Consider the following 27,759-nt stretch of genomic DNA (forward strand, 5'->3'; position numbering starts at 1 on the left):
CTCTCATAATATGTCCAAAATAAGACAGCTTCAGCCTAGTTATCAGTGCTATAATTCTTTAGCAACATCAAAGTTCAAAGGTATCAATAATCTTCTAGCCTTGCTTCTTCATTTTTTAGCTTTCACATCCATGACAAAAACAGCAAAGCCTGGACATTTCTGATCTTTGTACAAACTGGTGCAATTGTGCATAGGAACCAATCAGTTTCTAATTTCAGCTTGTTCAGTTAAGCTTTGACAATAAAAACATAGAAGCTCATTGGTTACTATGAACAGCTGCACCAGATTCTAGTAAATCTCCCCCATAGTTACTTTGATGTTTTTCTTTTGTAGCTCTTTTATTCTTGCTCTTATAGACCAATCTTTGTTGCATTTCTTTACAACTACGTTATCCTAAGAGTCCGTTGACACTATGAGTCCATTCACACTAATACGACTTGTCAGGCAACTTGTCAGCCTGACAAGTCATGGACCGTCGCGGTCTTATTGTGTGGTACAGTAACGGTTCTAATAGGAGCGACACAAGTCGCTCCGACTTAGAAAAAGGTTCCTGTACTACTTCGGGGTGACCTGGAGCGACTCGCATAGACATTAATTTTAAGAAGTCCGTGCAAGTCGCACCGAAGTCGCGCTGCACGCGACTTCACAGGTCGCCCCCGAAGTCGTGCCGCTTCAGTGTGAATGCGGTGTAAATATCTATGTCTTCAGTATCAACTTTGAAATTAACTATCCTTTCTGTTGTCATAACCTCAGGTTTTTTTTTTATTAGCTTAAGTCCCATCTTTTTCATTCAGTTCTTTAACTTTCTCTTTGAGGCTTTTGAGGACCTCTATATTTTCAGCTGTGAGCATGTAAACAATTTCTGATGTTTACCAATGCTAAAACCTTTATCATCTTACTCCATCCCTTCTGGAAGAATATTGTATAACTTTTATAATATATAATTTAGGAAATAATGTGGATAATGTGGGCTCTGTGTATATGGATGCGAGTATGGCACTGGACCCACTAGAAAATTGGAGAGTACTGAGATGTGAGTGCTAAAGTGTGACTCACTAGTGGAGGAAGGGTAAGTTACAGCTAATGAGCATGTTAATAATCTTTAAAAACTCTAGTCAAGTTTTGTATTTAAAGTGATTCTAAAGGCTGTATTAAAAGAATATATAATATGATATATATATATATATATATATATATATATATATATATATATATTTATATTTATATATATATATACCTGCTTTGTTTAATGGTTTTGCACAGAGCAGCCCGATCCTCTTTATTTTGGGTCCCCCGCCAGCGATCCTGGCTCTTCCCCCCCCCCCCCCCGCTCAGTGCCCCTAAAACAAACCATTTGCTATATGCTATAGGGGCACTTGCCCAGGCTCCCTCCCGAGCTGCACTCTTGTGAATGAACATTGTCCATTCACATAACGCGCATGGCTCAGCCTTGTCCCCCTCTCTATCCTCATTGGCCCACTCCTCACTGTGAGCCAACGAAGAGAGAGAGACCGGGGAGAGCCGCTGCTCTCATGTGCATTGATAGATCAAAATGGAATCAGGTAAGTATAAGGGGCTGCTGCTGGGAGGGGGGGGGGGGCGCACCTAGAAGGTTTTTTTAACTTTAGGCCAGGTCACACTGGTGCAACATGCATTCTGACTTTAAGAGCACAAGTCACATGAAAAGTTCTGCCCCATTAAGTGCAATGGAACCGTTCTTATAGGAGCGACTTGAGTCACTCCAACTTGGAAAAAGGTTCCTGCACTACTTTTGCTGCGACTTTGGTTAGACTTGCATAGACTTCTGGTAAAGTCGTATATGCAAGTCATGCTGAAGTCAAGCTGGAATCTCGGCTTCCACGTCGTGGCAGTGTGAAACCAGGACTTATGCATTTAATGCATTAAGGTAAAAAAACCTTCTGCCTTTAGAACCACTTTAAATACAGCTGCCAGGAAAAAAATATTTATGTAAATCCATGAATGCTGTATATGCATCTAGAGGGGCCTGAACAAATCATCCGTCCTCCTCAACAATAGGGCCCTCAAATCTCACAACATTCTAATCTATAGGTCTGAGCACTTGGTGTGTTAAAGACCAGACCAGTCCTCCAACCTCCTGCCCATTTCCATTGGCCCATCACTATAAGTGGGCTCACTGGTCAATGCAAAGGTTTGGGGTATGGTGGCTTGACCTTCAACAATGTACAGGTAAGTAAAGCACTAAAAATCATTCTACTATTGACAGATAAACCTACTACACAGCAATAAGACTATATAAATAAGTTTCTTACAAATACCTGCTCTAAATGTGATTGATTTAGAGGAACATTTTTTTTTCCTATTATTTGAGAATATCCTATCTAGATGTCAAATGCTGCAGATCATTCAATGCGTCACTATAAAATGTGATCCTTACCTCTTGCTGCTTCACCAGGAAGGCATCAATGAGATTCCTCTGGTCATTTACATCTAGATTTTTTTTCTGTTCAGTGAATGTTACTCTTATGAAGTCATGCAACTGTCTTAAATTTTCAAAAATTTTTTGGTGAGGTCCTGGAAGCAGGTCTAACAAGGATGGAAAAAGACTGTAAAGCTTTAAAAAAAAAAAGAAAAAAAAAACATAGGGAAATTATTGAAAACATTGTTGTAATTTGATAGCCTGTGAAGAATGAGGGTAAAGAACATATTGTAATTGCTTCTCCTGGGGATGAAAATTTTAGCATATATTAAAACGTATCACATTTAAAGTTAAACGTCTGTAAGAAATAAAAGGTCTGCTTTATGGCCAGGCCCTCGCCCCCCAAAAATCCTAAAAATAAAGCACTGACAAAAAAAAAAAAATAGGATAAGAAAATATGTACTTCGGTCCCAGCTTCCAGCTCCCTGGAAAAAGTGGTGGTTAAAATCCCTTGAGAATGTCCTTGGCAGAAGTTGCATCTTTGTGGGATTTCAAGCATCCAGGAGGCACGTTGACACCCATTACACCACCCAGGAAGAGCGGTAGACTGTAGCCAAGGTTTTTTTTTTTTTGTCAAATCTTTATTTTGGAAGATTTTTAAAACAAACAGTAAAGTGGACATTACATTTTCTTCAAAGGTCCACTTTTAGGCCTTTTCCTGTCCATTATACCTACATGTTCTTTGGATATTACCACTACAATAAAGTGAGGATAAGTCACGGGATAGGTAGGTGTATTTTCTATTCCTGAAAGATAGATAATGCTGCAGAGAGGAAACTATGCCCTGGTTTTTGCCTCCAGTTATTTCTCTGGAGCTTGTTCTCAATATCCGCTACTATTTCTCAAAATTACTGCAACATTCAACTCTACTGAAAAAGAACCTGCTAGAGCTACAATGGTAAGGAAAATGTAAATGTTCAGGAGGAAAGGCATAGTTGCTAATCAAACACACACTTGGTATCTTCAACTACCTTTTTGTATAGTATAAGTGATCAGCACCTCACAAATAGGTGAGAACTCAGGCATGTTTAGATCCTTGTCTGAGCCAACCTGAGCAAGGCCACCAGGAAGCTGTCACTGTATGAGCAGCCAATATATTTACTGCCCCATAGTTGCACGTATGCACACCCCTTTTGTTAATGCAGCTGTGGAGACAGGAATATCCCAGCTGCAGATAATTGATCCAGTACAGTGACAGCTTCCTGATGTTCTCACTCAGATTGGTTCAGACTAGGATCCAAACATGCCTGACTCATGAACAATAAAAAATCCATATTTTATTATTACGCATAATGGTCACACATTAGCTGATATCATCTAAAAATTCTAGCATTTGAAATACTATAATGGGGAATATGTAGGATATTCTATCTATCTACATAAACACACATACACAAACATTGCTGACATATTGACCAGGCCAGAATTTGTCCAAGCCTGCTATATTCTAAATAACAAAAAGAATAGCTAATGACTCTTTGCTATGTTAATTTTATGCAAGATCACCTTGGCCCTTGAGGACCAATCTAATTGAACATTTCAAATGGTACTTTGTTTACATACTTAAGGGTGATAAAGAATGTAAGCTGACCATTCAAGAAGTATTTATTGATGGTAATTAGACTCGAGGGCTATTCACTGGAAATGGTGACTTGTTTACCTAGTAAACATATTAGAGACCTTAAAGTGTTACTAAACCCAGGGCCCTGCATTCACTATATCTGGTCTCCCTCAGTACACAGAACATGGAAATGCATTTATTTTAGTAAATATAAACTGCTAAATATATTTTCTCATCAGCAGTTAGAACAGTCTTGTGATTTCTATCAGTGTCTGGTTAAAGCTTGTAGGAGGAGTTTTCATTCTCCCACGATTGTCCCATGATAATGCAGGAGCCCTGACCCTCTGTCTAGACAGTACTGATTGGCCCTGTGCTCTCTAGCAATACACAAGAAACTGAGCATGTGCAGCCTGTCCTCTGGCTCTGTAAATATCAGGAAATATATTGGAGTCAGTGGAAGAAGGAGATGATCAGAGAAGACAGGATTGAACAGCCTTTTTACACAATGCAGAGGATTCTTAGGTTCCACAGTGAGTATAACAAGCATGCTTTATTACATATACAGACTGATTTTACTGTTGTGGGTTTAGTAACACTTTAAATGCTATTGCCAGTAATTACAAGTAGGGTCTTTTCATCTTGATTAACGACAACAAGATCAAAAAGTGTTTGGTCAACCATTTTGTCAGGGAAATGGCTGTTGGAGAACTGAAAATGTTGCCAATAGTTTAAATGGGCGCATCCCCGTGCGCCCTGGTGCACGAGCGGCGAACGGGTGTACACAAATGCACAACAGCACAAATTGGCGAGCGCACATGCGCAATAGCACGCTCCATGCGTGCAAGATGCAGCCACTCGCTGGCCTATAAAAGACTGCTGTGGGATCCATTAGATTGCTGCATTGTCATCAGCCTCCCTGTGTTCCTGGGCTTCTGTGTACTTCGCTTGGATTTCCCGTTATGACCCGGCTTGTTCCTGACCTGCTTGAGCTCCTTCTCCTGGCCTTGACCCTCTGGCCTGCTTTACCAACCTTGCTTCTGTTTGATCAATCGTGTATGACCCCAGCTTGTCTCAAGGACTCCTCTACACTTCCTGCCAGTCTTCCTGTGTATTACCCCGGCTCATGTTATGGACTTTGCTATTACCTCCTGCCTGCTTTCCTGTTATGACCTCAGCCAAGTTCCTGTTTCTGCTACCTGCCCTATCCCTGGACTGACTACCAGTGTTTGATCCTCAGCCCGGTCTTTACCACTGCTTCCTGTATGCACATGTTTGCCAAGTTCTTCTGGAGCTCCTGTGAGACATCTGTCTGGCTGTGTTTCCTGACTTCTCCAGTACCCACCAGGTGTCCACCGGTCCAGCTCTTCATCACTCTTTGGGCAACCTGTGCTTCTTTGGTTGCTACACCTCCTGTACCACCTTCAGGGGTGTGCTACACTTAGCCACAAAAGGAGCCCTCTCAGCACCTTGGCCTCGGATCAGGTAAGCGACACATTTAGAAACCCCTTCAGTGTTAGACACTAATATTTCAGGGGAAGTTTTTAGCTGTTAAAGACTCGTTCACACAGCCTTTCATTTTTAATTATGGAAGCACAAGTCTAAATTATAACACACATTGCATGCATGGAAGCTACCTAGGTGCATATTACAGATTGGACATAGTATGCTGGATTGTAGTGTCTCTATGCTTGCTATGACAGGAGAAACTGGGTTCTCTGATGGTGTCTGACTGTTGCATGAATATTCCAAGTACCCTGTCATCTACCTCGTCTGTACTTCTGTTGGCTGTTCTGAAGTCTAAATAAATGCATCTTTCTGAATGAACCAAGTTGCTGTGGGAATAATTCACTTTCTTAGATGGGGAGTTTTGCTTTCTATACCAGCTAGCGAACTCTTGTCTCAACAATATTTATAATAATAATTATCACTCATTCATCCTTTCTATATGACAACACATAATCCTGCCACTTACCAAGCAATCTAATGCAGGTAAAGGGCAGCTGCTTAGTTCAATAATTGAAATCAGGGCCTTCTTTAATGAAGGGCAAAAGAGGCAGCTGCCCAGGGCCCAGTCATTGTTGTGGGTCACCAAAGCAGCTGCCCCTTGAGCCTGTGCCAGTGTTGCCATACATTAGACTCCTGCTCTCCACTGTCAGGCAAGCAGTGGTTGGTTGCTGGGACCACCCAGCATCTAGCAACCAATCACGTGGTTACTATGACTCCGCCCCCTGGCATTCAGAGAGAGGAACTTTCTCCTGCAGTCCTGGGCTGGCTGCTGTCACACCTCCCAGCTCACTACTGTAGCTGTCAGTGGTTGGCTGCTAGCAACAAACCACATAGTTTGCCTGACTCCGCCCCCAGTGTGGAACTTCCTCCTTCACCTGGCTGCTGCTAGTGCCCCCCCCTCCACATGTAATGAACTCGAAAAAGGTAAGGAGCTGCTGGAGGCTTATGTTTAATGTTGGAGGTGGAGCAGCTCTGGGGCCCCTGATATAAGATAGTGTGTGGGAACCCTACTGTGGGAGGTGGACCTAAGGACCCTGATGTAAGCGTAGGGAATTTCTGAGGACCCTGATGTACAGACATGGGCTCTGGGGACCCTGATGTACAGAGTGGGGCTCTGGGGACCCTTATGTAAGGAGGTGGGCACTGGAGACCCTTATGTAGGAAAGGGAGCTCTGGAAATGACCCTTATGTAAGGAGGAGAGCTCTGGGGACCCTGATATACAGAGGCAGGCTCTGAGGACCCTCATGTAAGAAGGGAGACACTGGGGACCCTTATGTAAGGATTAGAGCTCTGGGGACCCTGATGTATGGAGGTGGACTCTGGGGACCCTGATGTAAGGTAGGGGGCTTTGGAGACCATGGTGTAAGAAGGGGAAGCTCTGGGGACCCTGATGTAACAAGGGGGGCATTGGGGACCCCAAAGGAAAAAAGGAGATAACTTTGGGGACCCTGATGTTAGTATGGGGGCTATAGAGACCTTGATGTAAGGAGAGGGGCTCTGGGGACCCTGATGTAAGAAGGGGGAATGCTGCTGGGGGCCCTGATGTAACAAGGGGGGCTCTGAGGACCCCAATGTAGGGAGGAGGGCTCTGGGAATCTTGATGTAATGAGGGGGGCTCTGAAGACCCTCATGGAATGAGGGGGCTCTGGGGACCCCGATGTAATGAGGGGGACTCCTGGGACCCTAATGTATAGAGGGGATAATTCTGGGGACCCTGATGTAATTATGATGGCTATAGGGACCTTGATGTAAGGAGGGGGCTCTAGGGACCCTGATGTAAGAAGGGGGAGCTCTGGGGACCCTGATGTAATGAGGGGGGCTCTGGGGACCCTGATGTAAGGGAGGGTAACTCAGGGGACCTTGATGTAGGAGGTTGTGGCTCTGGGGAGCCTGATAAAAGAAGGGATAATTCTAGGGAGGGGACCCTTAAGAAAGGGGGAAATGTGTGGACCCTTATGTAAGCGGCAGTTGATCTGATGTAAGGGTGGGGAAACTCTGGGGACCCTGATCCAAGGAGGGGAGCACTTGGGACCTTGATGTAAAGAGGGGGCTCTGGGAACCCGAATATTTATATATATATATATATATATATATATATATATATATATATATATATAAAAGTGAGTACACCCCTTCAATTTTTTTGTAAAAAAATATCTTTTAATGTGACAACACTGAAGAAATTACACTTTGCTACAATTTAAAGTAGTGAGTGTACAGCTTGTATAACAGTGTAAATTTGCCAAGACCCTGAAACTGAGCTGCAGCACGGTGGCCCAGACCATACAGCAGTTTAACAGGACATGTTCCACTCAGAACAGGCCTCACCATGGTCGGCCAAAGAAGTTGAGTGCACGTGCCCAGCATCATATCCAGAGGTTTTCTTTGGGAAATAGACGTAAGAGTGCTGCCAGCATTGCTGCAGAGGTTGAAGGGGTAGGGGTGTCAGCCTGTCAGTGCTCAGACCATACGCCGCACACTGAATCAAATTGGTCTGCAAGCCTCTTCTAAAGATGATGCACAAGAAAGCCTGCAAACAGTTTGCTGAAGACAAACAGACTTGGCATTTACATGTCAAGTCCAAATACTGCTATCTTTTACATGTTTTATGCAGATTTTTCACTAGGATAGCCCTACTGCTTTTCCCTGTGGCTGATCAGGATGAGATATGTCTGACCAACTTTTGATAAGGCGGGGGTCAAAATTCTGGTGCGTTCTCTAAGGTGTACAGGGGTTTGCAGAGGTGGAGAAGAGCACTGAATGTTGTGGATTACTTGGTACAAAATCTGCAGTAAAAGGAAGTGGAGTGGTTTGTTTACACATGGGCACTGAAATAATGGATGGAATTCAGCAATCAGCATGGGGAACTTTTTCTGAGCACTTGGGCACTTTTTAAAATAGTTGTGTACATTTTCTGAATTTATATGAACCTCCTAAAAACGAATCTGCTAGAGCTAAGATGGTAAACATAGCACTGAATGGTCCATAAGGCATAAGGCATAAGTGATAGAAGGTATAGCTTGAAGCTGAATTCTGGGTTAAGCAAATATTTTCTAAATACAGAAGCTATGTATATTCTTGAATCATGGAGTGCTTTGTGTATTTCTTCCAGAACTGTGCAGTAATCCAGTGTGAGACGTTATCTCTGTGTAGGAGCTTCCTGTAATAAAGACCAGTCACTGCTGCTCTCTCTCCTTGTGCAAGGCGACTTGTCTTGTCTCCGCCCCCTCCTGTAGTTTCCAAATAATCTGTAGTAGGTAGACCCGCAGGGTCCCTTCCACAGCTGTGCTCTCTGCACAGGCCATGTACAGCAAAGTGATGATGTCACCACTATTTTATCAATGGAATATCTGGGTTTACAAAGGCATTTGATGCACACACAGTTGCTTTATATTCTTTATGCCTTTGTGCCTATTGAAGAATATATTTAAAGTAAATCTTTTGTGGCCAGAATTCATCTTTGAAAACAGATTTTCAAAAGGGAATGGGAAATGCACAATTTTAAAAGAGCACGTGATATAGGAATATCTTCAAATCAGGCCACATGCTCTGGGCATTTCCATTTACTTTCTATTGTATCTTTAGGACAGGATGTGAAGGGCAAATCTCGTAATGAGAGCAAATGAAACAAGGCAGGGGTATCAATCGATTCCCCCCCCCCCCCCCCTATTAAAAAAATATTTAAAAAAAAAAGGTTTTGTTTAGAAAAACTCTATAATGATGTTGCAATTTTTCTGTACGTTCACAACTTTTCCAAATTATGTTTGACAGTGTTTTTACCTTGGGTCATTGATGGTGATCCAATGGTGACCAAGCAGTAAATCAATTCAAAACACTTTTCAACCACATATACACAAAGCAACTTACCATGCCCGCAAGGGAACCCATAAGCTTTGAGTTTTCATTAACCAAACCCATGAGTCTCAGTATAGTGGGGTCATCATAACTGAAGCGATGACCAAGTAGTATGGAGATGATTATATTGGTCACTGCAGCATTAAGAATGGTCAGATTGTCAAAAGGTTTACCTAAAATAAAAAAAATAAAAAAAGTAAAAACAAAAAGCATGATTACATAGCAACTAGAAACAGAGTTCACCATGGGGAAAATACATAAAAGAATAGACTACTTCTAATTATCAATGTTGTCATCTAGCATTCAAACATCATCATAAACATATTTTTTTCACTTTTGATAGAGGGGCTGTTGCACATAGAAGGTTTTTTTTATCTTAACCACTTGACCTCCGGAAGATTTTCCCCCTAATGACCAGGCCGTTTCTTGCGATACGGCACTGTGTTACTTTGCGTGGTCATGCGAAATGTGACATTTGCGCGGTCATGCAACTCTTTACTCAACCACTTGCCGACCAGCCGCCGCAGTTATACAGCAGCAGGTTCCCACGAATTGCCATACCTGTATAACGGTCAATGGGAGCGATCCTGGGGGCACGTGCGCATGCCCACTTGCCAGCAGGGGAGCCTTTTCATGGGGCCGGCGGCTGTGATTGCTGCCGAGCACCCGCGATGGCTCCTCGTGAAGAGAGAGCGGCGGTCTGCTGTTGTAAACACAGCACACCATTGTTCTCTCAGGAATCAATGCAGATCTCCTGTGTTCCTCCTATTTAGGATCTCAGGTCTCTGTATTGATTTTTACAAGCCCATCCCCCCACACAGTTAGAAAACACCCCCTGAGCTCACACTTAACCCTTTGATCGCTCCTGGTGTTAACCCCTTCCCTGTTAGTGTCACTATTACAGTAACAGTGCATATTTTTAGCACTGATTACTGTAGTAATGTCAATGGTCCCCCTAAAAGTGTCAAAAATTTCAGTTAGGGGTCCGATCTGTCTGCCGCAATGTCGCAGTTCTGATAAAAATTGCTGACCGCTGCCATTGCTAGTAAAAAAAAATAAAAAATAAAAATGACATAAATCTTTCCCCTAGTTTGTAGACACGATAACTTTTGCTCAAGACAATCAAAAGACACTTATTGGGATTTTTTTTACCAAAAATATGTAGCAGAATACAAACTGGCTAAAATGAAGAAAACATTTGATTCTTGATTTATTTGTGGGGGGAATATTATATAGCAGAAAGTGAAGAACATATATATTATTTTTTTTTCTGAATTTGTCGCTCTTTGTTTGTTTATAGCGCAAAAAATTAAAATCGCAGATGTGATCAAATACTGCCAAAAGAAAGCTTTATTTGTGGGAGAAAAAGACACAAATGTTATTTGGGTACAGCGTGACACGACCGCACAATTGTCTGCTAAAGTAGCGCAGTGCCGAATCACAAAAAATGGCCTGGTCATTAAGGAGGAAAATCTTCCAGTCTAGAAGTGGTTAAATAAAAGTGATGTCCTTTTTTCCCCCCCACAAATAGAGCTTTCTTTTGGAGGCATTTGATCACCTGTGTGGTTTTTATTTTTGCGCTATAAACAAAATAAGACCAACAATTTTGCTCTAAAACATATCCAAAAAAAAAAAGAAAATGTAATTTCTTCATCAATTTTACCGTCCGGATAGACCCGTATTTACTATTGCCCTGGTGTCACAAGTTATGACAGAGTGGGCAAAACGACTACGTGGGGACCTGGAGGGGGAACAGCTCCCCCCTGCCTTTGCAAAGCTGGCAGATGAGTTGGTCCAAGGGCTACAGTTTGACTGACACCTCTTTGGATGCCACTCCCTTGATTTCTAGACGGTCTGTCTCAGTGGTGGTACCGTGCATATTATCTGGCTGAAATGCTGGTCTGCGGATCAGACTTCTAAGAATGCCTTATCCGATCTTCCATTTGTGGGGGATCGGCTGTTTGGAGCTTCCTTGGATGACATCATCAAAGGCCTCACAGGGGAAAAAGTACTCTTCTTCCTCAGGCTTCCAAGGGTAAGGAGTCCTGTCGCAGACAGGGGCCTTTCTTTTCGGCTCACAAGCAGCCTTTTTGTCCCTGAGGGTCCCAAGACAAGGGATCCAAGCCCTTCAGGGCCTCCGCTGGGGGTTCTAAGAGGTCTTGGTCCGGCAAGCCATGAGCGGGTTCTGCCAGACCTGCGGACAAATCTTCCTCTGCATGAAGTTGGGATCTACGGAGTCTTCCCCCGGTATAGTCACGATCAGCGATTTATAGTGGGACTGCGATATTTGACAAATTGGACACTGAAACTTTTTGGGGACCAATAAAACTAATACAGCGATCAGTGCTAAAAAATATGCACTGTTACTGTACTAATGACACTGGCTGGGAAGGGGTTAACATCAGGGGTGATCAAAGGGTTAACTGTGCGCTCAGCCAGTGCTTGTGTACTGTGTGGGAGGTGCTTTTACTAGGGGAAAGCGTTGATCTATGTTCCTGCCTTGCAGGAACACAGGATCAATGCCTTCCCTTCTGACAGAACGGTGATATAAGCAGATTGCTGTTCTGGCTCTATGCCTAATAATCAGAAGGTGTTGACGGACATCGAGACCGCGGTAACCACAGATCAGCTCCCGCTGTGTATAATCACAATAGGAGCAGGTCGCCAGTGGTGTGCATGCGCACCTCAGACCCAGAAGTGCAGGATCATGTATTAGGAACCTGATCTTTCACAGGAGAGCGGTCTTGACACCGTATATGTAAGTTATAGAATGCATTATGGTAAAAAAACACTTCCACCTTTAGTCCCCGTTCACACTGGGGCGACCTGTGAAGCGACCTGGTCGCCTCACAGGTCGCCGTAGGTCACCTTCCATAGGGAAGCTGCGGACCCATTCTAATAGGAGCGACACAAGTCGCTCCGACTTAGAAAAAGGGTCCGGAGCTTCTTTGGGGCGACCCGGAGCGACCTGCATAGACTTCAATGTTATGAAGTCCGTGCCGGCCGCTCCGAGGTCGCGGCGCGCTGCTCGCACCGCGACCTCGGAGGTCGCCCCTGGAAGTCGGATTGCCCCTATGTGAACGGGGCCTAAGAACCACTTTAAAGGAAACCATCTATAGGTTACAAACAAGTTGAATTTGTTTGTAAGTTGGAACAGGTACATTTTTTTAAGTTTAGATTCAGCCAAAAGAATATTTTTTTTATTTTTTTGGATAGCATAGGAAAGGGTTAACACCCCTGTACCATTTGTTTTTCTGTCTGTACCCCTGTTCAGAAGATTTCACCTCACTTTCTGTCCCTATGACAACTGTATATTGAACATTTTGGGTTGTTGTGGAAACAAGGATTGGTGATAAATCTTCATTGGAGATAGCTTTTTCCCATGGGAACTCTTACAGAAGTGAATTTCCCTTCCTAGGGGTAGATTTCTCCTCACTTCCTGTTGTCTCCCTCCGTTTGTAAGTAGGAGTCATTTGTAAGTCGGATTTTTGTAACCCAGGGACCGCCTGTATAGTATTTATAAATTAGGTTGTCCATCTTCTCTCAGGTTTAGATGGATTGATCTCAGACAGCTTGAACCATGAATGTAGCTTGCCAAATCCATAAGTCTTGGCACTGTAATGCTTCATGATAAATTTATATTTTCATATTAAATTAAAAGTGGAGCAACAAAAACAGAATTCAAAGAGAAAATTGTTAGCTGAACATAGAATCCTTTAGCATTGCTCAGCCGCAGTAAAAAAAAAAAGTGTTATAAATCAAAATTGCTGATAAATCATTGCTTTAAACTCAATAAAAAATGAGTCAGAGCTGTACTGAGCAGGCTGGTGGATGATTCCACAGTCTATCAACCGTTGCCAGACATATGCTGGGTGGACCTCCTGGTGGATGGATCCACCGTCTATCAACCGTTGCCAGGCATATGCTGGTTGGACCCCCTGGTGGATGGATCCACTGTCTATCAACCGTTGCCAGACATATGCTGGTTGGACCCCCTGGTGGATGGATCCACTGTCTATCAACCGTTGCCAGACATATGCTGGTTGGACCTCCTGGTGGATGGATCCACCGTCTATCAACCATTGCCAGACATATGCTGGTTGGACCTCCTGGTGGATGGATCCACCGTCTATCAACCGTTGCCAGACATATGCTGGGTGGACCTACTGGTGGATGGATCCACCGTCTATCAACCGTTGCCAGACATATGCTGGTTGGACCTCCTGGTGGATGGATCCACCGTCTATCAACCATTGCCAGACATATGCTGGTTGGACCTCCTGGTGGATGGATCCACCGTCTATCAACCATTGCCAGACATATGCTGGGTGGACCTCCTGGTGGATGGATCCACAGTCTATTAGCCGTTGCCAGACATATGCTGGTTGGACCTCCTGGTGGATGGATCCATCGTCTATCAACCGTTGCCAGACATATGCTGGGTGGACCTCACTATGGGGAAGGGAATGATTTTGAAATTACTATTTCTGTTACCAATTACCCGTACCTAAGAGAACTAAATATTACTTTTCATTCTCTGTAATTGTATGCGTGCGATATTACTCACTGGCGCTATACTTAGGAGCTCAAAATATATATATATATATTTTATTTAATCCCTTTATAGCAGTGTAGGCATGCTATTGATAAACACCATTTCATCTTAAGCCCCTAAAATGGACTCTATCATCTTCTTGTAGGCAATATAAAGGGTCATATGTTGTCCCAAGTAATTTCCTTTCAGTCCCAGTATCATGGTGCAGTCATCTCTGACAGACCACTTCATACCCCAGGGAATTCTAGTCCTAGGATTCCGTTTTCTTATACATCTGGAGGCACCGTCTGTTTATCCGTGGGTTGACTCCCCTTCTCTCTCCAACTCTGGTGGGAAGAGTTGCACTCCCTAGAGGAGGAAGGATCATTCTTTTATACTATTGTCGCTTTTCCACTGCATGGAACCGTAACGGTTCGGCATGCTTTTGTGCTTTTCCACTGCTGGTACCGCATGGTATAGTGTCGGAACGGTTCGGTACGATACGGTATAGGTTTGCTTTTCCACTGCATGGAACCGAACGGTACGGTACGGTACGGCTCTGAAAAAACAGTACCTACTCAATTGTGGTTCCAACAGGTACCAAACTGGTACCATATCCCACAATCCTTTGCATGCAGTCACTACTAGCCACTGATTGGTCAGAGAATCCCACCCACCCCGTTGTTATCCCACCCACTTAACTTTAGTACTACTTTAGTGGAAAAGCAAACCTATACCGTACCGTACCGAACCTTTCCGACACTATACCATGCGGTACCAGCAGTGGAAAAGCAAACCGGGCCAAGCAGGGCCGAGTAGAGCTGAGCCGGTACTTGCAGTGGAAAAGTGCCATAAGTCATGTTATCCATTAGAAAAGTCGAATGGGAGGCGCATGCGCGGCAGCTCCCTGAATGGAGGCTTGATCAGAGAGCTCCGTCACGCCGCGGCACATTAGACAGCCCCGCTGCCTACACGAGCAGGTCTCCGCCTTCACCTGGCACCGATCAACTCCCGGTCACCCAGCGCTCCTCTTGGGAACCCCGATGCCCGACTCCCAGGCTCGTGGGGACCATTCTCAAAGCTCCAACCTGACGGCTCCCTGCCCCCACAGCCCCAAGATGGCGGCCGCATCACCTCACAGCACGGGATCCGATGAGGGGGAGGACATTGCGGATGCTTCCACGCTCCAGCAGCAGCTCAGGTCAGTCTCTGCCCCACTGGACTTGCCACAGATACTGTCCCCAGCCTCTACGATCTCCCTCCTGGTGAGGACCATGGAGGAAATCTCACAGTCCCCAGCTAGGGCCTACCCGGACCTCCCAAGCCTGCCACAGGGATCACAGCCTTTCCCTGTTCCTAACCAGCAGGACTTCTCTTACCTCATGGCTACATTTTCTCAAATGCTCTCTCAGGGTCTGGCACAGACGGCCTCCCAGATCACTTCCGCCATTCACAATGATCTACAGAGCCTGGGATCCAGAATTGAGGCGATAGAGCTTAAAACTGACCAAACTGTAGTTAAAGTTAACCAGAACTCGGCCAGAATGCAGGATTTGCATGATCAACTCGACACGGCCCTGTCCAAAATTGATGAGCTTGAAAATAGATCCAGACGCTATAATTTTCGTATAAGAGGTCTACCTGAGAGTATTAAGAACGTTGATGAAGCTGTCACCTCCTTTATCCGGGACTTGATCCCTGACATTCCACCACACCGCCTTGAGCTTGATAGAGCTCACAGGGCCCTCAGAGCCCCCCTCCCCGATGGATCCCCCAGGGACATTATTGTGAAACCGCACTTTTACAAAGTCAAGGAGGCGGTCATGAAGATCTCTAGAAACTCAGAACGACTATCTATCCAAGGCCACCCCATTCAAGTTTTTGCGGATCTATCCCCCACCACTATTCAGAAACGGCGGGCTCTTAAGCCGCTTCTCCAAGTCCTGCAACAAAAATCTCTTAAGTATTGGTGGTCCTTTCCTTTTCGCCTCACTTTTTTTCATCAGCAAAGGACCTACAGTTTCTCGACTCTCCCAGAAGGGGAACAGACCCTCTTGAAACTTGGCTTCATCTCCCAGGAATCTGCCACTTCCGCCCCACAACGAAGCTCCGGTTCCTTCAAACTCCCTCTCCTCAGAGCCCCCTGGTACCGACCTGGCAGCTGCAACATTTCAAGAGGGCCAAAGATGCTAGACCAGCCTGAAGATTTTCCTGACCTGACTGGCATTTTCCTACTTTTAACAGGACTCACACCTGTTTGATGGTCTCTGGGGCCCATCCCCATTGAGACTTGACCTGACTGTTCCCCTTTGGGGCATTCTCGGTTGCTATGTGTTGAACTTTTAATTGTTTATCTGTTTTTTTCCATATTTAATGCTTTTTCGCGGGTGTTATTCCTTTTGCTACTTTTTATCCATATACAGCCTTTTTGGGGACACCTATTACCCTCCAAAATTTATTTGTTCGCTTGGGGGTCTTTTTCCCCCTTTTTGCTTTTCTTTTTTTTTTTGTTTGTTTAACAGTTTTTTGGCGGCACCTATCATCCTCTTTTTTGGGGTGTCTAGCCGTAGCGGGATCTCTGCTGCACCTCACTCCCTCTCTGCATGGGACTTTTTCCCCCACGCGGTCGGGGACTGATGCCTTTGTCACTCATGGGCATCTCTGGGTTTCAGGTTGAGTTAAGGTTTGGCTTACCTCACCTGAATTGGGTTGGGATTTTTTGGTACTATTGTTTGCATGTACTCATATTTATGTGGCTTTCTCTTCTCTCCCTCTCTTCTCTTCTTGTTTCTTTCCCCTTCCCCTCCTCCCCCCCCCCCTCCGGTCACCAGGGGATTTTTTATTTCTCCGCCACAGGGTTTAGGCCTTCGAGGATCAGCTCCCAGTGTACACTCGGTTTCCTGCATCAAGTTGCACAAGACTCATCGCTATGCTCCACCTCCAGCACTCTACGTTCTTCTGATACGATGAACCCACCGGTCACCTCTACTCGTCCCTGGAAGATCTCTTCCCACAATGTCCAAGGGATTAACTCCCCAACTAAGAGACGTAAGCTTTTTAATCTATACCACTCTCACCACATTGATATTGCACTCACACAAGAGACTCATTTCCCGGCTTCTTATAGACCTTTGTTCGTCCACCCCAAATACCCCCAATTTTATTTAGCGAACGCCACTGACAAAACTAGGGGAGTGGGGATTTTTTTTGCACGCCACGTCCAATTCGACCTTCTAAGGAAATTTGAGGACCAGGAGGGCAGGTATTTGTTGCTGATAGGACACGTGGGGGGGACCAAATACTCCCTTCTCTCCTATTATGCCCCCCGAATAAAGGTCAGGAACTTTTCTTCCAACACCTAGCTACACATATCCTACCCCAAGCCGAAGGTATACTAATCATGGGAGGGGATTCCAATATAGCCTTGGACCAAAGCCTAGACAAATCGCGTCCAGGTAATCCTTCTTTCTGCCGCCCTCCCAGACAGAGCACCCGGATTGCTAAGTTGCTCTTCTCAGAGGGGCTGGTAGATATCTGGCGGGAGCATAACCCCAATGCCAAGGACTATACACACTTCTCATCCCCACATAACGTCTTGTCGAGGATAGACCATATCTTTGCCTCTGCTAAGACTATCCCTCAGACGGTGAAGTCTTTTATCAGGGACTCCCCTATCTCGAGCCATGCGATGGTTGTTTTATTAATAAACCGCACCCACGTTCAGGATGGTACTTTCAGGTGGCGTCTTAACGAAGCTCTCTTGAGCGATCCCGTGCAATGTGCGGTTTTGTCCAAGGAACTGGAGGAATACTTCTCTACTAATGTCACTCCTGAGGTCTCCCCTGAAACCATTTGGGCAGCGCATAAGGCAGTGATCAGGGGGAAAATAATTCAAATTACCTCTAATCTTAAACGCCAGAGACGGGCTGATCTTGTGAAATTAGAATCAGAGTTTCTTGCACTCAGTAAATCCCACAAAAAGGATCCTACCCCAGCTTCCAAAACACGTCTGGAAGAATCCAGACTTCGATTAAATTTAGCACTAACGACTGTGGCGGAGAAGCAGCTTCGCTAGTCGGGAGCAAAATTTTATGCCTCCTCAGACAAAATAGGCCCCAAGCTTGCAGTCAAGCTGTCCCCCAGACAGCGATCCCTCACAATTCCCAAAATTAGAACGACACAGGGAACCTTGTCCCAAGATCCACAACAGGCTCTGCGATCATTTCACTCCTTTTTCTCAAAATTGTATGACTACAATTCTTCCTCTCCCTCCCGGGAAGCGCCGTCCTTTCTGGACGATTTACCCCTTCCAAACCTTAGCCGAGAACATGGGAATTACTGGAGGATCCCATCTCCGAATTAGAAATCTTGAGTGTTATCAAGGCCTTGCGGACGGGCTCCGCTCCTGGTCCTGATGGGTTCTCCACAATTTATTATAAGGCTTTTGGACCTACTTTAGCTCCCCATCTATGCAGGTTTTACAATGCTTTACGGAATGGTGAGTCTGTTGAGAGAACTTTGAACTTGGCATATATTTCGGTCATTCCCAAACCGGGCAAAGACCACAGCGAAGTAAGCAACTACAGACCCATATCTCTCATTAACGTAGACTTAAAAATCTTAACGAAGGTCCTCTCCAACAGACTCTCCACCTTCATTGGTAATTATGTTCATAAAGACCAATCAGGATTTATCCCAGGGAGACTGGGATCTGACCAAATTAGGAGAGCTATAGACCTCATTTCTCTGGTCAACTCCAGGTGGGACAGCGGTTCCCCTCAAGAAGCTCTGATTCTATCCCTCGATTTACAAAAGGCTTTTGACTCGCTCTCTTGGCCCTACCTCTTCGAGACCCTTTGGAGATGGGGCTTTGGCACCAAGTTCCTCAACATTCTACAGGCCCTCTATTCAACCCCCTCGGCCCAAATCCGCATTTTAGGCCACTACTCCGACTCTGTTTCTATTAAGAGGGGCACCCGACAGGGTTGCCCCCTTTCCCCTCTCATTTTTGCTATAGCAATGGAATCCCTAGCGATAGCGATTCGCCACCACCCAGACATCCGCGGGGTTCGATGTGGTCCGACGGAACACAAATGTGCGCTTTTTGCGGACGATATTTTACTTTTCTTGACATCCCCTATCACTTCGATCCCTAACGCTCTGCACCTACTTCGTAAATTTTCCCTAGCCTCCGGCCTCATGGTAAATTTCTCTAAATCTATGGCACTGAATATATCCATTCCAATTCCCTCCCTCGAAGCTTTGAAACCTTCCTTCCCTTTTCTGTGGTGTAAGTCCTCGATCCCTTATTTGGGGGTACTTCTGACCCCATCGATCGATACCTTATACCAGGTCAATTATCCTCCTTTATATAAAAAACTGAAAGCTGACCTAGCAAGCTGGGATCATCACAATCTCTCCTGGCTAGGTAGAATTAACTCTATCAAGATGACACTCCTCCCGAGGATTTTATATTTTTTTAGATCTCTTCCCATCCCCATCAATAAACGCCATTTACTAGACTTACAATCCTGTATAGTCAAATTTGTTTGGAACAAAAAGGGTTATCGCTGCTCGAGGTCGATTTTATTTAGACAAAGAACACGGGCGGGTTGGCTTTGCCCAATCTTTGGAAGTATTATCAAGCGGCCCAACTGGCCCAGCTCTCTCTGATTTATACACGAGGACCTAAACCTGACTGGATTCAAATAGAGAGGCAAGCGATCCCCCACCACACACCGGACTATATCGCTTGGTGCCCGCCCAAGCTGCAACCAGCGATACCAGCACCCACCCTCTCGCACTCGATCAAATTATGTAGACAACTCTATCAACTCGACTCACTGGTCTCGCCTATGAAACCGTTGAATCACCTATTTCACCACCCCCTGTTCTTACCTGGGCATGACATTAAGGCATTTCAATGGTGGACGAACAAAGGTCTATATCGAATTGGGCACTTTCTCACACCCTCTGGCCCACTCTCCCTCTCCCATTGCATCTCCAAGCTTAAGATGCCGGCCTCAGAACAATTCCGGTTTCTTCAAATTTCCCATTTCTTGCACTCAATGTGGTCAGACAAGCGTATCCCTCCAATTTTGACTCCATACGAACGGTGGTGTTCTGAATCTGCTGAATTGAGGGGGGGCATATCGATTATTTATTCTGCACTGATGGAATCCCCCGATAAACCAGCTTATGCACTTATATGGGAACGTGACTTGCAGGTGGAATACTCACAGCAGGAATGGTACCGCATTTTCCACAGAGCCTTTAAGGGCATACTCAATATATCCCTCATTGAAGCGAACGTTAAAATACTAACCCGGTGGTATCTAGTCCCGACCCGTCTGGCACTCATGTTCCCTAACACCTCCCCACTATGTTTCAGGGGGTGTGAACATCAGGGCTCTTTCCTTCATACATGGTGGTCATGTCCCAAAATTCGTTCCTTCTGGAACAAATTTTTTCATTTACTCCGACTGGTCACAAGCCTCCAGATTCCGCAGACCCCTCAAGTGGCCTTCCTGCATGATTTTCCTCACAGATACCCCAAACATCTGTCCACCCTACTGTTCTTCATGCTCCTAGGCGCTAAGTTCACTCTGGCTAGAGCCTGGAAAAAATCCTCAGTCTCCCTCAATTCTGCCAAACAGAAGATTTCCTGGATAATGTCCCAGGAAAAGATTGTAGCCCTTTTACAGGACCGAGTGGACAAATTCGAAGCTACCTGGGATCCCTGGGTGCGCTACCTACAAGTTGAGCTGTAATCCTCCCGGGCCTGCAGTTTGGGATGAATCCCTCGGTGACTCTCTGCTTCCCTCTCCCCTTCTATCTTCTTTCTACTGATCCTTCTCTCCCCTTCTTCTACCTTCTTGTTTTACCTCAACATCCTTTTGCAAGTTAAAGCACTGCTGTTCCTCCATGTGGAGCCGGCACCCCACTAGTATATATTTTGGTATGGGTACAGGGCCCTTTTCTCCTGCAGGGGCCCTGTCATATTTGGACGGGCAACCTGGTCCCCAAATGTGTCGCAACCCACGTGGGTGCTTGGGGTCAGGGTCTCGCCAGGTTCTTTGGCTCCCGGGAGGACATAGTGGTGTACCACCCTTCTTGAGGTAATCTTGGTATTGTGACTCATTGCTAAGCCGCACAAATGTCTCATGTTCTTCAATGCCATGTACGTTCTATTACTTGATTCTTGAAGTTGTTTCACCTAGCTTGTGTTATGATAACGTTCAATTACCATTTCTTTTGTTGTCAATAATGACTGTCTGTATTTTCATTTTTATCTCCAATACAATATTTGAAAGTAGAAAAGTCGAATGGACGTAGAGAAATATTTAGTGGTTATATGAGAAGATTCTAATTATAGCATCAACTACTCATATCTGTGTTTCTCCTGATGAAGCAAACTACTGATTTTGCTAAACGTGTTGAGATCGATATGGAACAGATTGATAATGACAGAGTATCAGAATGTCAGCAATAGATGGTTATATTTTGTATGTACATATATTCAATTTTTCATTGATGAATATCATTGACACTGTTAAGATTTTTTCATGATCTATTTTTATATGTATTTTTTCATGTAATAAATGTATGTACTTTAAATGCACGTTGTGTGTCTCTTCAAAGTCCTGTGGGCTTCTAGTCTCTGTCCTTGAGTATCTTGGTGATGTCAAAACTCTTCACCACCAGTATAAAGACCTGGCTTGGGACACTATCATATCTGCTGGACATAGTTTGATGAGCCCTTAATGTTCAAGGCCAACAGACATTTTTTTCAGATATCCAGTGGCTCAGTTGGGAGTGTTTGTATGTGGAACTCTTGGATGTGCTTATTGTTCTTTTACAAACACTTCTAATGTTCCTCACAAGATGAGCATTTGGGATGGGTTCAAACACCCATATGTGTCAGATATGGCAATCATCATGGAAAAAACTTATCCAAGAATAGGAATTGAAAGACAGCCTGATCTGCCCATATAGAAATACATGGAAATGGCTATCAAGGAGAAACCTGTAAGATCATTCCAATAACAAATGAGGATACATTTGCAAAAAAAAGCAAAAACTAGTAAGTAAAAGACAATCAAATAGATTTTTCTCACAGAACATAGGGCATAAAATGAATAATAAAGACCGATCAAAACAATCACCTCCATAAGATTTCAGTGTCTGCACTAAACATTCAGCTTCTTCACAAATCTTGTCTTCTATAGCTTTTTTTCCCATCCCGTAATCTCGGAGAGTTGAAAGTGTGAATCTTCTCATTACTTTCCAGTTCTCACCATTAGAAAAAAAGACACCTATACAGGAGAAATGTAATATTTTTTTTTTTTTTTTCTGTCAACAAATATAACGACCAGGTAAAAATGCTGCCCAAAATACAGATCCAGGGTTGTTTATAGAATCACAAAATGGTTCCTATTGTTTACTTTATCTTATCTTGGGACCTTAAGGGCTTACTCACACTTGACTACATTTTTAAAACGTAAATGCTCCTATAGCGTTAGTATGGGTATCACATTCGCTTTAATGAGCTTCAGTATGGGCGTTAGACAGGCATTTTCCAAGCGTTATTGAGGAGTTAGAAAGTGCTCCCCAAACTAACTATGGGCAATTCTGAAGCATTTGATGAGTGTTAAGGCACATTAAAACTGCTCCACCAATGCCTATTCGATTACAGTTAACCACTTCAATCAATGTAGCCCTATGTCAGCTCGGAGAAGTGGTTGTACCGGGTTGATGCCTGCAGCTAGAGGCATCATCCTGGTACCATTTTTTAGAGCCGGCGGTCGGCTTTCAGGAGATAACAGCTGATGTAGTTCAGGAGCCGCTTGGCCGTTATCCCAGTGAGCCGCCTTCCACGGCTCTGCCCGGGTCTCCCGTCCCACCGGGAGGCCTGAGCAACCAGCCGACACGTCCGCCGGCTGGTTGGAGTCCTGATAAAAGCCGAATTCGGGTTTGATCGCATTTCCGATGTAGTAACCCGGAAGTGGCATGATGGCTTTACGGCCGAGTTACTCGGCGGCTAAACGCACCCAATTTAAAAAACTGTCAGTATTCAAAAATGCAGATTTATGCATTTTTAATACATTAAAGTGCAGTGGAGGGGTCTTTTAGACCCCCGATCCCTCCATAAAGAGTACCTGTCAATGCCTATTACTGTCACAAGGGATGTTTATATTGCTTGTGATAGCAATAAAAAAGTGATCAGATTTTTATTTTTTTTTAACTGTGCTAAAATTTAATAATTAAATAAATAGGGAAAACATTTTTTAAAGTGCCCCAGTCACTGTAAGCTCGCGCACGAAAGAAAATGCATACATAAGTTGTGCCCGCAAATGAAAGCGGTGTTAAAACCGCAAAGTATTGCCGCAATCGCCAGAGCGAGAGCAATAATTCTAAAACAAGACCTCCTCTGTAACTCCAAACTGGTAACCGTTAAAAAATTTTAAAGTGTCACCTATGGAGTTTTTTATGTACCGTAGTTTGTCGCCATTCCGCGGTTGTGAGCAATTTTCAACCGTAGCAGGTTAGGTATCTATTTACTCGGCGTGACATCATCTTTCACAATATACAAAAAAAGGGCTAACTTTACAGTTTTGTTTTTAAATGCAGTGAAATGCATTTTTTCCCAAAAAAATGGCGTTTGAAAGACCGCTGCACAAATACCACGTGACAAAAAATATTGCAACAACCACCATTTTATTCTCCAGAGTCTTTGCTAAAAAAAATATATATATATATATATATATATATAATGTTCTAAGTAATTTTCTAGCTAAAAATACAGATTTTAACTTGTAAACAACATGTCAGAAATGTGCTCGGTCCAGAAGTGGTTAATAAGCTTATCTGAACGCCTCACAACTGCTCCCCAACTGCCTGCCAGAGCATTTGTGAAGCATTACCATAGACTTGAATGGGAGTTGTTCAAACACCTCTTGACTAGGGTTGAGCGGACACCTAGATGTCCGTGTTCGACGGGTTCGGCCGAACTTTAAAAAAAAGTCCGGGTCCGTGTCCCGGACTTTTACCGAACTTTTCCCGGACACCGAACCCCATTGAAGTCAATGGGGACCCGAACTTTAAGGCACTAAAATGGCTCTAAAACACCAAAGGAAAGGGCTAGAGTGCTGCAAATGGCAGCAAAACGTAATTAAGAGCATGGCAAGTGCTCTGCAAACAAATGTGGATAGGGAAATAACTTAAAACAACAAAAAAAAACAGAAAAATAAAACAATGTTCTTATTCATCTCTGAAGGACGAGGCCCATATGGAGTAGGAGGGAGGTTGAGGTGGTGGTGGATGTGGCGGTGACATAGGCGTGCGCACAGGGTGTGCTGGGTGTGCCTGGGCACACCCTAATCACCTAGGGCACATAGCATTGCCAGTGAGGAGATGGGAAAGATCTCCCTGGGACCTGCTCTGCTCTATTTCTCCTTGCCTACAGGTACATGGCCCCGATACATTACTCTCCCTGCTGGCAAACACATGCATGTGTATTTCAACTTTGGGGTGCACACCTTAATGCAATAGGCTGCGCACACCTATGGGCGGTGTAGGTGGAAGCGGCGGTGGAGGAGGACCAGGGCCGGATTAACAGCATCATGGGCTTGGTGCTGAGGATTTTGAAGGGCCTTAAGGGCCGTGCCTTGCCATGCACCCAGAGGAGGAAGGGTGCAGCCATGCATGCCTAATTCAACATGGGATGCTGTCTCTGAAGCCCATAAACACATCCATGCATCGCCAACTGTCCCTCCTTGTCCGGCCTTCACGCTGTGTGGGGAGGTTCTGAGGGTGCTGCCTGGGGAAGCGAGCATAGAAGCCAGACTTCTGTGTTTACAAGTGACAGAAGAGCGGTAACAGTGAATATGGCCAACCCGGGGCCTATATAAAAGGTAGGGGCCTGGAGCTGCAGCTCCAATAGCCCCTACATTAATCTGGCCCTGAGGAGGAGGACGAGGTAGCCAACACTGCTTCTTTTCAAAAATTTTAAATGAGGGTACACCCCAAAAGAGTGAGAAAGAGCAAAAATGGAACAATGGGTGGGTAAGGTCGGTATCCATTGCTATTCTGCATAAGGTACGGAAAAGTCCCGTGGGATCCATGCCTGGTTCATTTTAATGAACGTGAGCTTGTCCACATTGTCTCTGGACAGGCGGCTGCGCTTGTCTGTTATAACGCCCCCAGCCGTGCTAAATACCCGTTCAGATAATACACTGGCTGCAGGGCACGCCAGCACCTCCAAGGCGTAAAGGGCAAGCTCAGGCCATGTGCCCAATTTGGAGACCCAGAAGTTGAAGGGGGCAGACCCGTCATTCACTACATGTAGGCGTGTGCACACATACTGCTCCACCATGTTGGTAAAATGCTGCCTCCTGCTAAGACGTTCCATCTGAGCTGCTGGTGCTGCTGTTTGTTGTGGCGTGCTGACAAAGCTTTTCCACATTTCGGCCATGCTAACCCTGCCTTCTGAGGTGCTGGCGGTGCCCTGGTTGCGTTGGCGACCTCCTCCTCCTCCTCCTCTGCCTTGTGCTTCCACTGTGGCCCCGCTGTCAGATGGGAATGCCAGCAGCATGGCGTCTACCAGCGTGCGCTTGTACTCGCGCATCTTGCGATCGCGCTCCAGTGAGTGAATTAAGGACGGTACGTTGTCCTTGTAACGGGGATCCAGCAGCGTGGCCACCCAGTAATCAGCACAAGTTAGAATGTGGGCAACTCGGCGGTCGTTGTGGAGACACTGCAGCATGTAATCGCTCATGTGTGCCAGGCTGCCCAGAGGCAACGAAAGGCTGTCCTCTGTGGGAGGTGTATCGTCCGTGTCCTCTGTATCCCCCCAGCCACGCACCAGTGATGGCCATGAGCTGGCCTGGGTGCCACCCTGCTGTGAACATGGTTCCATCTCCTCCTCCAGCTCCTCCTCCTCCTCATCCTCCTCATCCTCCAGAACTGTGCCCCTGCTGGACAATTGCGTCCCTGGCGTTTGCGTGTGCAGGAACCCACCCTCGGAGCCCCTTGCGAATGACTGCCCTGAAAGCCTTGGAAATGTTACCTCTTCATCCTCCTCCTCCTCCTCATCCTGTGCCACATCCTCTTCCATCATCGCCCGAATTGTTTTTTCAAGGAGGCATAGAAGTGGGATAGTTAAGCTGAGAACGGCGTCATTGCCACTGGCCATGTTGGTGGAGTACTCAAAACAGCGCAACAAGGCACACAGGTCTCGCATGGAGGCCCAGTTAAATTAAATAGCGGAATAGAAAATATGATCCAAAAAAAGTGTATGTATATCACACGTACACAACCACACTGGGCCCCAATTACTATTGTTTGTACCCCTAAAAGGCTAGATGAGGAGTAGGGGGAGTATGGAACAGGCAGCACCCTCAAACCTTCAGAAGTATGAGATGAACCCCAACAACTTGGAAAGGTGGATCTCTCTCACACGTACCAACACAGACTATCCCCCAATTTAACTGATCCCCAAAGGTTTTTGATTAAATAGCGGAATAGAAAATATGATCCAAAAAAAGTGTATGTATATCACACGTACACAACCACACTAGGCCCCAATTACTATTGTTTGTACCCCTAAAAGGCTAGGAGTAGGGGGAGTATGGAACAGGCAGCACCCTCAAACCTTCAGAAGTATGAGATGAACCCCAACAACTTGGAAAGGTGGATCTCTCTCACACGTACCAACACAGACTATCCCCCAATTTAACTGATCCCCAAAGGTTTTTGATTAAATAGCGGAATAGAAAATATGATCCAAAAAAAGTGTATGTATATCACACGTACACAACCACACTAGGCCCCAATTACTATTGTTTGTACCCCTAAAAGGCTAGGAGTAGGGGGAGTATGGAACAGGCAGCACCCTCAAACCTTCAGAAGTATGAGATGAACCCCAACAACTTGGAAAGGTGGATCTCTCTCACACGTACCAACACAGACTATCCCCCAATTTAACTGATCCCCAAAGGTTTTTGATTAAATAGCGGAATAGAAAATATGATCCAAAAAAAGTGTATGTATATCACATGTACACAACCACACTAGGCCCCAATTACTATTGTTTGTACCCCTAAAAGGCTAGGAGTAGGGGGAGTATGGAACAGGCAGCACCCTCAGACCTTCAGAAGTATGAGATGAACCCCAACAACTTGGAAAGGTGGATCTCTCTCACACGTACCAACACAGACTATCCCCCAATTTAACTGATCCCCAAAGGTTTTTGATTAAATAGCGGAATAGAAAATATGATCCAAAAAAAGTGTATGTATATCACACGTACACAACCACACTAGGCCCCAATTACTATTGTTTGTACCCCTAAAAGGCTAGGAGTAGGGGGAGTATGGAACAGGCAGCACCCTCAAACCTTCAGAAGTATGAGATGAACCCCAACAACTTGGAAAGGTGGATCTCTCTCACACGTACCAACACAGACTATCCCCCAATTTAACTGATCCCCAAAGGTTTTTGATTAAATAGCGGAATAGAAAATATGATCCAAAAAAAGTGTATGTATATCACACGTACACAACCACACTGGGCCCCAATTACTATTGTTTGTACCCCTAAAAGGCTAGATGAGGAGTAGGGGGAGTATGGAACAGGCAGCACCCTCAAACCTTCAGAAGTATGAGATGAACCCCAACAACTTGGAAAGGTGGATCTCTCTCACACGTACCAACACAGACTATCCCCCAATTTAACTGATCCCCAAAGGTTTTTGATTAAATAGCGGAATAGAAAATATGATCCAAAAAAAGTGTATGTATATCACACGTACACAACCACACTAGGCCCCAATTACTATTGTTTGT

General features: G+C 44.9%; 1 protein-coding gene across 1 annotated transcript in view; it reads right to left on the minus strand.

Moving 5' to 3' along the window:
- LOC309550377 (uncharacterized protein) overlaps nt 1–27,759 on the minus strand; it is a 151,649-nt gene that overhangs the window by 10,635 nt on the left and 113,255 nt on the right. The window contains exons 15-17 of the mRNA XM_082250772.1: nt 22,081–22,230; nt 9,394–9,554; nt 2,417–2,593 (exon numbers count right to left, since the gene is read on the minus strand). Of these exons, the coding sequence (XP_082106898.1) occupies nt 2,417–2,593; nt 9,394–9,554; nt 22,081–22,230 (488 nt within the window). The remainder of the gene's footprint in view (nt 1–2,416; nt 2,594–9,393; nt 9,555–22,080; nt 22,231–27,759) is intronic.

The sequence above is a fragment of the Pelophylax lessonae genome (genome assembly GCF_965119305.1).
Source record: "Pelophylax lessonae genome assembly, chromosome: 3".
NCBI lineage: Eukaryota > Metazoa > Chordata > Amphibia > Anura > Ranidae > Pelophylax > Pelophylax lessonae.